Here is a 13332-nt window from a genome sequence, read left to right on the forward strand (position 1 = left end):
AGTAAGTGATTAGGATAAGCCTGGAAATTCGGAAGAATTTACATGATGTATCGTCCTTATGGAACATGAACTACAAATCAAGCACATTAGTATTTCATGATATCGTGGAAGCTTGGAAATGAAATAAAGACCATTGGAATATCTATTCAGCGATGATTCTGAAGATGATCTATGGACAAGAATTTGTGGTATTAAAGAGTAAATACCCTGGAAGGAAAATGAATTGACCAGTCGACATAGATTGTTAAGGTTCTGAATCTTCGTTCTCAAGTTGTTCGATTATCCAATCAATTGACATGGATGCAAAGGATTCTGAATACCCTTATGATTACGTACAACTTCTGAAAATTGTCCGAATAAGATATGATCCTGATAATTCACATTCTGAATAACTGATGATTCCGTCAGTTATTGAACATTTTACAATAGTGATTCTAAATTCTGACATACTATCGGTATACTGAAGATCCATATTTCTCTACTTGCTAAGATTATCCAGTACCTTTGAATAATATTTGTAAACACTGCTGTGTTCCCTACTTATATGAATAATTTATCTAATTTCTGATTTGAATTCTGTTTTGACATCTGATCTGAAATCTGTTCTGATTCCTAACATGGATTCTGTTCTGATATCTGATCTGAATTATGTTTTGATTTTTGATATCTCCGTTTACCGACGGAGAAATGTTTTAAATGGGGGGTATTGTTGAAGGAAGAATTTCCGCAGGTTCCTCGGCTTTGTGCTCAGGGCCTTATATGATGTGTTGGGTTGGGTGTATGGTTTTGGGGTACCTACACATTATGATGTGTTGGGATGGGGGTATATATATATATGTTTTAAAAAGATCTGAAAAGTTACATGGTTTTTGGGAACACACTAGAAAACCTATTATAATCTCCTGAACCTAGACATCCGAAATATTTCCATCTGAAATGAATACTATTTGTTACTACCTGAAATATCCGTAGAATCTCTGCTCAGTATAAAGATCTGTAAATGTCTGAATCGATAAGGAAAAATATGTTTATCTGTATCTGCACGTTCTTCAGCATCATCTGGTAGTTCTGTATTACTGAGCTTTCCAAAGCTCACTATATTACTCACCTTTTCAGGTTAAAAGAATTGTACCAGTGCATCTATCGACTTCAGTAAGGGAGTTCTTCCGGCGTGGTTGCAGAGTATGGTACATGTGATTAGGGGGCATGTAATTGTATTTTGATTTATATACGAGTTTGGAAATCTGTTTTATTTTTAAATAGTGATAACTGATTTTATAAGTTACACGTTTCAATAAAAGTTTTAAATTTTCCGCTATTTTTACAGTGGGTTGCTGCGGTGGCCCAAATGTGACACCCCAGATCGGATCTGGTTACCCGCATCGGCCTGTGAGGGTTACATTTAGTGGTATCAGAGCTATGGTTTGAGTCAAAATTTTTCAAGATAGACCGACCGGTCGAATGTCAAAATATGTTTGATCAGTACATGCCCTAGACTGCAATCGTACCTCTCTGAGCCGGAACTCCAAGGTTGAGTCCCTATATGTAATGAGCAAACCTAAGCTTCTATTCGTTAAGACTCTATCTTTGCAAAAAGGAATACATTAACATCTGTATAAATGATGTAAAGTACCTCACGAGCCATGTGAGAGTTAATTATCCGTGAAATTTTGAATCGACTTCGAAAATGAAATATGGATATGCTAATGCTCTATGAGCCTATTCTCATGACCAAGACTGAATTGATTACTCAAGGAAATTTTCGTTCGGATTCTTTTATTGAAATATTGAAAATTTATGATAAAAATGTATACTCACCTGGTTAAGGATAAGTGGAGGAATCGTACTTTTGTAAAAGCTATTGAAAGATTTGAAAGAACTGTTGGAAGTTTCATTTATGCAATTATGTGACATGAATGAATTTCGAGGACGAAATTCTTTTTAAGGATGGGAGAATTGTAACACCCCAAACTAGGGGCTAAAATTAAGAAATTATAAAGTGGTGGATTTAATTTGGTATTTTGAAAGAAACAGTGGGTTAAATTGTAAAATTTTAAAGTTGGCAGACCGTTTTAAGAAGTGCAGGAAGTTCAGTGACTAAACTCATGGTTTACCCATTTTTATTATGAGTTGAATTATAAATCCCCCATTCCCGTATGTTTTCTGGAAAATTTTCCAGATTTTCCCCTTCATTAAATCCTCTTTGAACTCCGATCTACTCGTCGTCTGACCTCCGATCGACGAGCCGAAACCACCATCGTGTTCGTTGTCAACCGAGGAACAAAACCCCTCAAACCTTTCGTTGTGAATCATCTCCATTCGTCGTTAATTTCAGTCGGAAGTATCGTCGGTAATAACTCGGTTTTAGTTGGTTTTTCATCGATTCACGACGATCGGGTCATCCGTTTACGACACCTCCTGCACCATCGTGTTCATTGCATCGTTCCGAGTTCGTCGGTGTCATCCTAAGTCTCCGTCGACGGCGGCGCGTGAGGATGTGAAGCGGTCAAAGTTTCCAATTTATTGAAATCGAGCTCTCCGCCGTTCAAAATTGTGAACTGAGCTTTGTAAGTATCTCGAAATCGCTCAAAATAATTTTTAGAAATTTTTCCGGGATTTTAGCAATGTTCACGCGCCGCCACTGCGCGTGGGGAAGGAAAAAGTGACCGGTTTGACAGGTTTTGGAACTGTTTTGACCGGTTTGACCGGTCATAACCCGACCCGACCGACCCGTTGACCGGCGTTGATCACTGTTGACCAAAACTTTGATCGGCTTTGACCAGGCATTAAACGACCTTTGACTTCGACCGAGTATACCTATCCTGACATTTTTCGACGTTCCAAATCTGATTCCGCTATCCGTTTTTCGAAATTCGAACCCGAAGATCTCGGAATTTCCGGTCAAACCCGTTGACTTTGATTTTGACCAAAAATTCCAGATTTCCGAAAAAGTCATATTTTATGCTTTAGACGTCCTGAATCCGAATCCGAAGTCCGTTTCGCCAAATTCGAACCCGGTAAGCCATCTTTCACTGATTTATCACCCGATTCGATCCGTTTATCGTAATTAAGCTCCGTTTCTGATATAATTTATATTGATATGTATCTGAGGAATTATTGGAAGTTGAATTGAAGATCAAAGGCGTTCGAATGGAATTTTTATGGTCGATCAGTATTGCACGGAAATCGAGGTAATACTTTACTACCTCTTTATGCTTTATAGAACATGTTGGTATTGGTAAATGCATGAATGGAAATGTTTGGTCTCATATGTATAATAAATGAAGATCTACACTAGATACGAATACGGTAGAAAGTAGATAACTGAATATGGCTCAGATGACTATTATAAGAAATTGGAGGACAGTAGGAATTAAATTACAAGTTCTGGAATTAAGTGATAAAAGAATCAACCATGGATTGTAGATTATAATTTATCTCATTAAAGGTACTTAGATGATAAATTATGAGAATATTTCGATTTGGTAAAATTACGAAATTACCCTTATGTTGGAAAATGGCAAGAATTGTCTCTGGAAGTGGATTAATAAATCTGAAAAGAATTATTGATCTATTAAAACTATTGGTGTGCATAAGAAATGTTAGTTTTACTTGGAAATTATGGATAACCGGTTTTTAACCCCAAGAAGGTTTATGCTAGATACTAGAAGTCTTTTAAGGAATCATTTCAAGATCAAAGAATGTTCGAGGAAGCAATTAATCATAGGATCTCTATGTTATATTATTTTCGTTAAGAGCAAATATCAAAATTATATGGTTAAGAAATTACGAAAATACCCTTTAGAGATAAAATAGTCTGAATTGACCCTGAATGAGAAAGTACTTTGAGGATTTATATTTAACTCGATTAAGTACGAATTTAATTGTTAAGATCATGTCTTTGTACAGAAAAATTCATGATATTCTGTTTGTAAAATCTGAGAAGACACTTGACCCGACAATATTCGAATAATGAGTAAATACTTGGAGAGTAATTTATCGGGGGTATTCTGCTGTCAGAATTGTTCGAAAGGACTGAAGTAAATGATAAGATTGAATTAAATAATAAGATCGGATGGTAGGAAAAGATTGAAATACCGTAGATCTGTAAAATGATCAAAATACCCCTATAATGTAAATGACTCAAGAATGTCACTAAGCTCATGAATGATTGGATATCCTCGAACTCTGAAATGAATGGGATAAAACTGAACACCAAAATTACCAAAATACCCTTATGGCCTATATTAAGTAAATGTATTGGATTAATTAAGGAATCCAAATAAGCATAGGTGTTGGACTACCTTTAAAAAGTTATGGAACACAACTTAAGTAAGCCGATCAACTTTAATGATATGTCAGTACCTGAACGACATAGATATTACTTGAATGCGTGTTCGTCTACTCAAGTTTAGCTCGATGATAATTTTAGAAGTATTCAGCTCAGCTCAACTCTAGATCGCATTCAGTATTAAGAATTGGACGTTTGTTCGACAAATCAACCAAGAAGACCAAATTGAATGGATATGAAGTACAATATATATATGAAATTCAGGAACGTTTGTATTACTATGGAAAATCCCGAAGTAACTGGAATGGACTTGAATGCTAAATGAACTAAGTAACTTCAATGACTGAGGATTAAGTAAGTGATTAGGATAAGCCTGAACCTAGACATCCGAAATATTTCCATCTGAAATGAATACTATTTGTTACTACCTGAAATATCCGTAGAATCTCTGCTCAGTATAAAGATCTGTAAATGTCTGAATCGATAAGGAAAAATATGTTTATCTGTATCTGCACGTTCTTCAATATCATCTAGTAGTTCTGTATTACTGAGCTTTCCACCTTTTCAGGTTAAAAGAATTGTACCAGTGCATCTATCGACTTCAGTAAGGGAGTTCTTCCGGCGTGGTTGCAGAGTATGATACATGTGATTAGGGGGCATGTAATTGTATTTTGATTTATATACGAGTTTGGAAATCTGTTTTATTTTTAAATAGTGATAACTGATTTTATAAGTTACACGTTTCAATAAAAGTTTTAAATTTTCCGCTATTTTTACAGTGGGTCGCTCCGGTGACCCAAATGTGACACCCCAGATCGGATCTGGTTACCCGCATCGGTCTGTGGGGTTTACATTATTTCGGCTAGTTAAGAACTCAAGTCGAGCTCGAGCTCGACCCGTGTCTATTCAAATCGAGTATTTATCAAACTTTAATCGAGTCTATTTCAAGTAACTCATGGTCTATCTCGTCTCATTTGCGACCAATAACGGAGTACCAATCATATCAATTTTATTGTCTTTAAGTGTTGTTAATACCATTACAATCTTATTGGATGTGATCCGAGTAGTTGTGTTTGAATGTAATAAATCATTACTCATTACTGAAAATAGAATGTGCAAGAAAAATAAAAGAATATAATTTAGGGTTTGTTAAAGCAATTTGAGTAATTAACTAAAGGGTTATTCCTCGTACGATTTAATAGAACGAAATTTTAAACTTAAAAAATATGCATAAAAAGATTAAGTTCAATACTAACAAAAGTGGTAAAATTATCATATAGGTCCCTGTACTATAAAGTGGAGTTCATTTTATTCCTTGTATTTTTAAAATGAACAAAACAATTGAGGTCAAGTTCAATAGATTAAATTAAAAGATAATAAATTGGATAAATATGCCGCATCACTTAAAATATATAATAATTAAAATCAGTTCTCATATAATTAAGTTCATCTAATAAAAATGTATTTTTCAACCATTTTTCTAACAAATATTTATTATCATTATTTTATTTTTGAAGTAATAATTCCAAAACACACTCTACCCTGTGAGAGACTACATCAACTAAAATAATACATTACATTATTATTTTTAAAAATATTTTTGCACATCAATTACTATTTCTAGTTAATCTATGATTAATATAATAATAATAATAATAATAATAATAATAATAATAATAGGAGAGGGAAAAGGAAAGAAATAGATTTTTTATATGTTGTTAGGGCCAAACCCCAAATCCTACATATAAAGAAAGACTTCCCCTTTTTGAAGAACAATGGAATAACTAACCCATCCATTTCAATTTCTCTGTTTATGTTCTATTCTTGTTCCACTCCAGTTATATCATCGCTAGCTGAAACCAACCAAAACCCAAACTTCGCCCCCCCCCTCTTTTTGATGTGATTGATCCATAGATCTACTGATTCTGGTTTTGAAGCTCGCATGAAGCTTTTGCCTTTTCTGTTTCCGGATCCTCCTTTCAAAGTATAAAATCAAAGTGGTCAAATAAAAAAAAAGGGTGAGCTTCTTTTTCTTATTATTATTTTTTTAATTTTTAGTGTGGGAATCATGAGTTGAATTATGATGATTGATGAGTTTAAGGGTTCTGTGAAACGTTCTTGTTTAAAGTTCTCAATGTGAAACTTTAGACCTTCTGGATATCGTAATGGCTGACCAACTACTTTGTTAGGTAAAGAATTGAGCTTTGACTGATTCTGTTGTCTGAAAAAGCCCTTCATTTTTTGTTGATTTTTCCAGCAGAGGTATGCTCATGTCTTTCCTTTTTTACACTGAAACAAACTAAAAGAAGGGAGCTTTTTGTACACAATTTATTGCTCTGCTAGCTGTTGGTTATATAGTTATCAAGTTTAGTGTACTATCAAGGCTTGAGGACTAGTGAAAGATACTAATTTCTGCTTGAGGTTTGCTTGATTTGGTTGTTTTTGAGTTGTAATTTCATATTGCAGTATTGTTAAACCTTTTGGTATGCTTTGTTGTTTGTGTTGCTGTAGTGTTCCGTTATCGTGTTGAGATGCAAAGGAGCGTAAGTCCTGGTTGTATTCGGTGCTCATTTAGATGTAGAGAATTTGGAGGTTTTTTTTGGAGGAGATGAGGGATGTTATCTGGGTTTATAAACTTCTTGAGGGCCTGTTTTCGGCCAAGCTCAGATCGAGATATTCACAGAAGCTCGGATGCTGGAGGTCGCCAAGATGGGCTTTTGTGGTACAAGGACTCGGGGCAACACTTTAGTGGTGAGTTCTCAATGGCAGTGGTTCAGGCCAACAATTTAATCGAGGATCAGAGCCAGCTTGAGTCTGGTTGTTTGAGTTCACATGAGTGCGGTCCCTATGGTACTTTTGTTGGTGTGTATGACGGGCATGGGGGCCCAGAGACTTCGTGTTACATCAATGATCATCTCTTTCAACATCTTAAACGTAAGTAAAAAGCCTTTGCTCGGTCAAATTCGAGTTAAGTTCTATTTACCGATTATGTAGATGAATGAAATATTCAATAGGCAATTGTTTTGGAATGATTGAAGGATTTACTGTGGTGTCCTTCTCGTTTTATGCCTCACTGCTTACTTGGCTGTAGTGTCCGATTTTATCTTTGATATTTTTATCTTGCACTTTTTTACCGATATGTTTGTTATTCTGTAAAATTTGTTATGTTCAGGGTTCACATCAGAGCAACAGACGATGTCAGCTGAAGTAATACGAAAAGCATATCAAGCAACAGAAGAGGGTTTTTTGTCTCTTGTTACCAAACAGTGGCCTATGAAACCACAAATTGCAGCTGTTGGATCCTGTTGCCTGACTGGCGTTATCTGTGGTGGAACCCTCTATGTCGCCAACCTCGGCGATTCCCGTGCTGTTTTGGGTAGAGCCGTGAAAGCAACAGGAGAGGTTCTAGCCATTCAGCTCTCGGCCGAGCATAATGCGTGCATAGAGTCTGTGAGACGGGAGCTGCAATCATTGCACCCTGATGACCCACAAATTGTAGTTTTGAAGCACAATGTGTGGCGTGTAAAAGGTATCATACAGGTAAGTTTCACTATACTAAGTGGTCACATTTTTTATTTCGAGTAATTAACCGCTTATATCGTTTAAGTAATAACATCAAATTCTAAACTGTGATACTTTTTTCATGGCTGTCATAAATGGTTAGGGAAAAAGAGATGAAATAAGACTTTTTTTTTGAATTAATCACTGGTATCCGATCTGTTGACCGACTAATCCAGATCGGGTATTACAGAGGCGAGGGCGACCCTCCCAACCTAGTTTGCTCCATTCGCAAACACTAGGATTCGAACCCCTGACCTTGCTTATGGGACTCTCTTTTATTTGTTGCTTACATCTCAATTTTCTACTAGAGTAACCATATGAACAAAGGAGCTAGAATAACCAGTTCTTGTTCAGATTGAGAAATATTGAGTATGCTAGTAATTCTTTTTGTTGAGAATTTTATTGATAGAATTCTCAACGTTTCAGATTTCCAGATCTATCGGTGATGTATATTTAAAAAAGGCTGAGTTCAACAGAGAGCCTTTATATCCTAAATTCCGCCTTTGCGAACCTTTCAAAAAGCCGATATTGAGTGCAGACCCGTCGATATCAGTGCACCAGCTGCAGCCACATGATCAGTTCGTGATTTTTGCATCTGATGGGCTCTGGGAGCACCTAAGCAATCAAGAAGCTGTCGGTATAGCTCAGAATCATCCTCGAAGTGTAAGTTTCCGCCTCGGTGTTTAATGTCATGAACTGTAATCTTTTCTTTTATCCCTCTGATACTTTCATTTGATTGTAGAATATAGAATTTCATCGTAAAATAAGGATTCGGAAAGAACAGAAAAGTTTTAACTTTTTATTGGCTTTGGTCTACATGAAGGGAATTGCGAAGAGGCTGGTAAAGACTGCTCTACAGGAGGCAGCAAAGAAGAGAGAAATGAGGTATTCCGACCTGAAGAAGATTGACAGCGGCGTCCGTCGCCATTTCCATGACGACATCACGGTAATCGTGGTATTTCTTAACTCAAACCTCGTGAGCAAGGCAACCTCCGTTGAGGCTCCTAATATATCCGTTCGAGGCAGTGTAGTTACATTGCTTCCGAGTACACTGGCTCCTTGTGCCATGCCAACCGAAGCCGGCAGTACCTGATGATACCGGAAAGCGACAAAAGGAATAAGCCTTCAATTCTTTAATGTACACTGTGACTTTTAACTAGAAACTAGTACTTTTCATTTCGCATCGGTGCCGAAACACTCGAAAGAGAACTAGAAAGGAGTAAAACAAGGTGACGATGAATATAGTTTGAATTTACCTGAGAATAGTTCCCTTACAAGTCTATGTAATAGTCTCCTTTTGTTCTTCATCTGGTGCATTTTGTCCATCAATGATTCTGTAAAAGCCATGGCTTGTTGTACGTACTGATCAGTGAAGAACAACTCCACGTTTCATGTCAGGTTTATATCAAGATCCCATTAATTAATTTAATGTTCATGAACATGTTAATTTAATGTTCCTTCATTGTTCCGCAACCAAAACTTCCTTTTCACCATTTTCTTGCAGGTCAAAGAAAAATAAGAAATTACACCACTAGTTTTTAAGTTTCTTGGGTTTGGCAGTTTGAATTTCAAAATTTATCTTATGTTCAATTTAATCCCTATATTCACTAATATTTAAAATGTGAAAATTAAAAGAAAATGAAAATTGAATAAACGAGCTTATAATCGAGCTAATAAATGAATTTGTTCATGCATATATACGAATTAAACACATTTGTTTTGTGTTTGTTCATTTATTAAATAAAACATACAAATTTTGTTCATATTCATTTATCTAACTTGATAAATGGATATTATATGAACGGTTCAATAAAAATAATTAACTAGACGATACGTTGATGTACACTTTACAACTGAAACCAGGTTGAGGTTGTCCAAGATTTTTAACTATTTGCTCCACTGAACGAAGAAAAAAAGAAGCCTTCAACTCTCTATTCGACTAGTGTCGTTAGGTATTTTGATTTCTTGTTCTATTCAAAGGGAGAATTAACCAAATTGAATCGAGTTGAGCGAAGGTTTTTAGTACCAAACTGATAAAAAATTCAATTTTTTCGAGTTGAGTCGAATTTTTCAAGTGAGGGTGATGACACTTGTCGGAGGTTTTTCTGGAATAACATTATTCATTTATGGACCATACATTGGATCAGAATGTTGGGCAACCAAGAAGGATCATGTAAGGAGGATAGAGACCGCAGAAATGAGAATGCTTCGATGGACATGCGGTAGGACTCTGTGGGATATGACAACAAACTCTGCTATTAGGATGTCCTTGGGGGTGGTGTCTGTTTCCGAAAAATTGAGGGAAGGAAGACTACGGTGGTTTGGGCATGTCCTTAGGCGACTACCGTCTGATGCGGTCAGGAGGGTAGAGTCGATTACAGTCGACGGTGCCAGAAGGAGAGGACGACTAAGGCGGAAGTGGGAAGACTGCTTGAGATCTGATTTGATTGATTTAGCCCTTACCGAGGACATGATCTCTGATAGGAAAGTATGGAGACTTAAGACTAGGATAGTCGAGTAGTGTGGGTCACATCTCTAGGGTGTATCATCTCTGTCTTCTTTTAATGCCTTTGTAGTAATTTCCATGACTTTTATTTTTTATTCGTTTCTGTTATTGGTATTTATGAAGGCTTAGAACTGAGCTTGCTATCTTTTGACTTCTGTGTATCATTCTCTCCACTTTTAAATTTAGTCGGGTCTTACGTTTCTGTCTATATACAGAGATTTTTTCGCAGGGATTTTTTTTTTTTGCAGGGATATATGCCCAGTACAGACGCGCATATGATATTAATGACTGCATATGAATACTGTTCAACTATGTATTTATGTATTTATTTATATATGCATTGCATTTTATCTATATTTTTAATTTTCTGACTGCCGGAGGTCTTCCACGGAAGTTACTCTCAACCTGGCGTTGAGGGCAGCCTACTACCCTACCTCCCCCTTACCCCATTACATATGGGAATTGGGTTTTGTTGTTGTTGTTGTTGTTGTTGTTGTATTTATGGACCATACAAGAACCTTCATTTTCTAAACATGACCACTCAAAACTCCAAATCCATGCAAGAAAAAAAATACTGTTATTCACCAATTGCCCAGAAAACAATCTTTGTTAAAGAGATTTGTCAATAGCAGTAAAGACCAGTACAGTCAAGGTTAAATCTTCTGATTTTGTGAATTCCCCACTTAATAACTCATTAAAGATTTAATATAAGCTTAATATAATACAGAATCTAACATGAAACACTATATGATACGAAAAAGATTCATCCATTACATACTTCTAAGCAAAAGACAGAACTCTCTTACCTTCTCTGGGGTTGTTGCAGTGGTGTGATCACTCTCCTTCAACTAGACTAGATTTGACCGTTCTTTTTTACTCACCAGGAAACATGTCTGCTTATAAAATGGAAATGATAATATATTTTTAATGTTTTTAGCACTGTTCTTTTCTAATCTCTTTCCAGTACCCATTAAACTCTGTCATTTACTGTTCTACTTGCCCTTTCTCTTCATTACAGTTATATATTAATTATTATCCAAAACTAGATATAGTTTAAGTTTTGCTAGTAAGTGTCTAATAAAGTAACTTATATTAACAAGTGCATTTATATTTATATTACTGTACTTCTGCAGGTTCTAGAACTGCTCATAAAGCTACATTAAACCCTTGTAAATCCAACTCATTATTTTTCTTCCATTATTGTTACAGACAATCCTTCTTTTTATCAGAAAAGAACACTTAGATTCCCCCAAAAGATTACCTTTCTTTACCCTATCCCCATATATTCAAAAGTTAGTAGCTTCTACGCCTATTGAAACCAGCAGAAAAAGAGAAAGAAAAAGAAAAGGCAAAGCAAAACACTCCCCACTCAATGGGTTGTGTTGCTTCAAAACTTGAGGAAGAAGATGAGGTTGTGTCGAAACGCCTTATTAAGTTAGCCGTAGATAGAAGATATGCACTTGCAGAAGCACATTTTAGGTACGGCCGAGCTCTTTTGTGGTGTCAGCTGCCATTAAGCTCTTTGTAGCTCGCCATTCTTCACCTGCTTCACATTTTCTCATCACTTTTCCACCGCCTTGTCCGCCTACGCCACCGGCCACGGACCAAAACGTGATAACCAATACAATGTTGCTTCAACAAAGACCTTTAGAGTCCACCACCCACGAAGCCATTGCTTGTGAGTCTTGTGGTTCTTCAACAAGCTCGGATAGTTCAGATGAAGTGACTGAACAACAAAAACAACAAGAATATTGTGGGTACTTTTATATGCAAATGCCACCACCAATGCCATCACCGCATAGGAATTTTGGCTGGGACTTTTTCAATCCGTTTGATGTTGTTAGACCAGAGATTATAAGTGGATATAAGAGGCGTTCTGAGGATGATTTAAGAGCGGCAGAGAAGAAAGTTGTCATTGTTGAAGAGAAATATACTAAGAGAGAGCATGACGAGAGTGAAAGTGGTGTATTGAAAGCGAAGGAAGAGGCACATGTGAGCCAAGGAGAACAAAAAAGGATCACAGTGACTGATAGCCCAGATAAAGGGAGGGAGCTTTAGAAGCCTTGAAAGCTATTGAGGATTATTTCATCAGGGCTTATTATTCTGGGAAAGATGTGTCAAGAATGTTGGAGGCTAATATGCTTCATTTGCAGTCTGGTTTGGAGGGAATTAAAGGTGAATACGAGCTTTACTCAAGCTTTAATAATGTACGTTTAGTTAGTTTCTGCTTGTTCAACAAAAACTAGCTTTTTTTGCTCAAAATCTTTGAGTCTCATGCCCTGCGTTTGCACATATGGGTCTAACATAAGTCCCATCCTACTCATCGCCGAGTTTGAATAACATGGTCCTTAGCACGATTTGATGGCCTTAATGTTCATATTGTAACAAGTAACCAATGTGATGTGATCATGCCTAGGACCAAACTTCATCAACACATGATCACACCATGGACGTCTACCTTACTAATTCTAAGGTAGTCTTACCTAATTTTGTTACTTATCTACTTATTTATGCTTTACATGTCATGTGAATATGCTTGACTACTTATTTTAGACTATGCTTGTGAATTATACGCTGTCATTTATATGTATAACATATTATATTCATGCATGACTTATTCATTCACATCTTTACTTAGCTCAATTCATACACACATATCTTATACTTAGCTCATATAATACTTACGTCGTGTTTTGCATTTAATCCTAACTCATTTGCATTCATAACCTTCAAGGTAGCAAGCATTCATCATTATCCTAGCTCAATTCCTATCTAAATACTTGTTCTTATGCTTTGCATAGGTATATTGGAAACTAAGGCAACTTATGGCAGCTCATCGATTGAAAACACAAGCCCGGGCAACTCATGTTAGCTCACAAAAGTGTCATGCTTGCTCACTTAGCTCAAGGGAGCTTAATGGAGCTCTAGGTTAGCTCAAATGATCATCCAACTCAGTTGGTAGAGCACAAGGTTC

The 13332-nt window shown here is 36.4% G+C and overlaps 1 protein-coding gene across 1 annotated transcript; it reads left to right on the forward strand.

Annotated features, from left to right (window-relative positions):
• The first annotated feature begins 6843 nt into the window (after positions 1-6843).
• LOC120211402 (probable protein phosphatase 2C 60) lies at positions 6844-9155 on the forward strand. Its single transcript, XM_039209943.1, has 4 exons — positions 6844-7225; positions 7464-7831; positions 8279-8515; positions 8676-9155. Exons 1-4 carry the CDS (start codon positions 6907-6909, stop codon positions 8943-8945), a joined length of 1194 nt encoding a protein of 397 aa, XP_039065874.1. The 5' UTR covers positions 6844-6906; the 3' UTR covers positions 8946-9155.
• Positions 9156-13332: the final 4177 nt, after the last annotated feature.

Source organism: Hibiscus syriacus, unplaced genomic scaffold (assembly GCF_006381635.1).
Source record: "Hibiscus syriacus cultivar Baekdansim isolate YM2019G1 unplaced genomic scaffold, ASM638163v2 tig00109972_pilon, whole genome shotgun sequence".
Lineage (NCBI taxonomy): Eukaryota > Viridiplantae > Streptophyta > Magnoliopsida > Malvales > Malvaceae > Hibiscus > Hibiscus syriacus.

What these genes read in the sequence shown, in the direction of transcription:
- LOC120211402 (XM_039209943.1), top strand. Translation starts at nt 6,907, where the DNA reads ATGTTATCTGGGTTTATAAACTTCTTGAGGGCCTGTTTTCGGCCAAGC. An exon ending in GTGTAAAAGGTATCATACAG is followed by an intron (nt 7,832 to 8,278) that starts GTAAGTTTCACT and finishes TCAACGTTTCAG; the next exon opens with ATTTCCAGATCTATCGGTGA. An exon ending in CTCAGAATCATCCTCGAAGT is followed by an intron (nt 8,516 to 8,675) that starts GTAAGTTTCCGC and finishes GTCTACATGAAG; the next exon opens with GGAATTGCGAAGAGGCTGGT.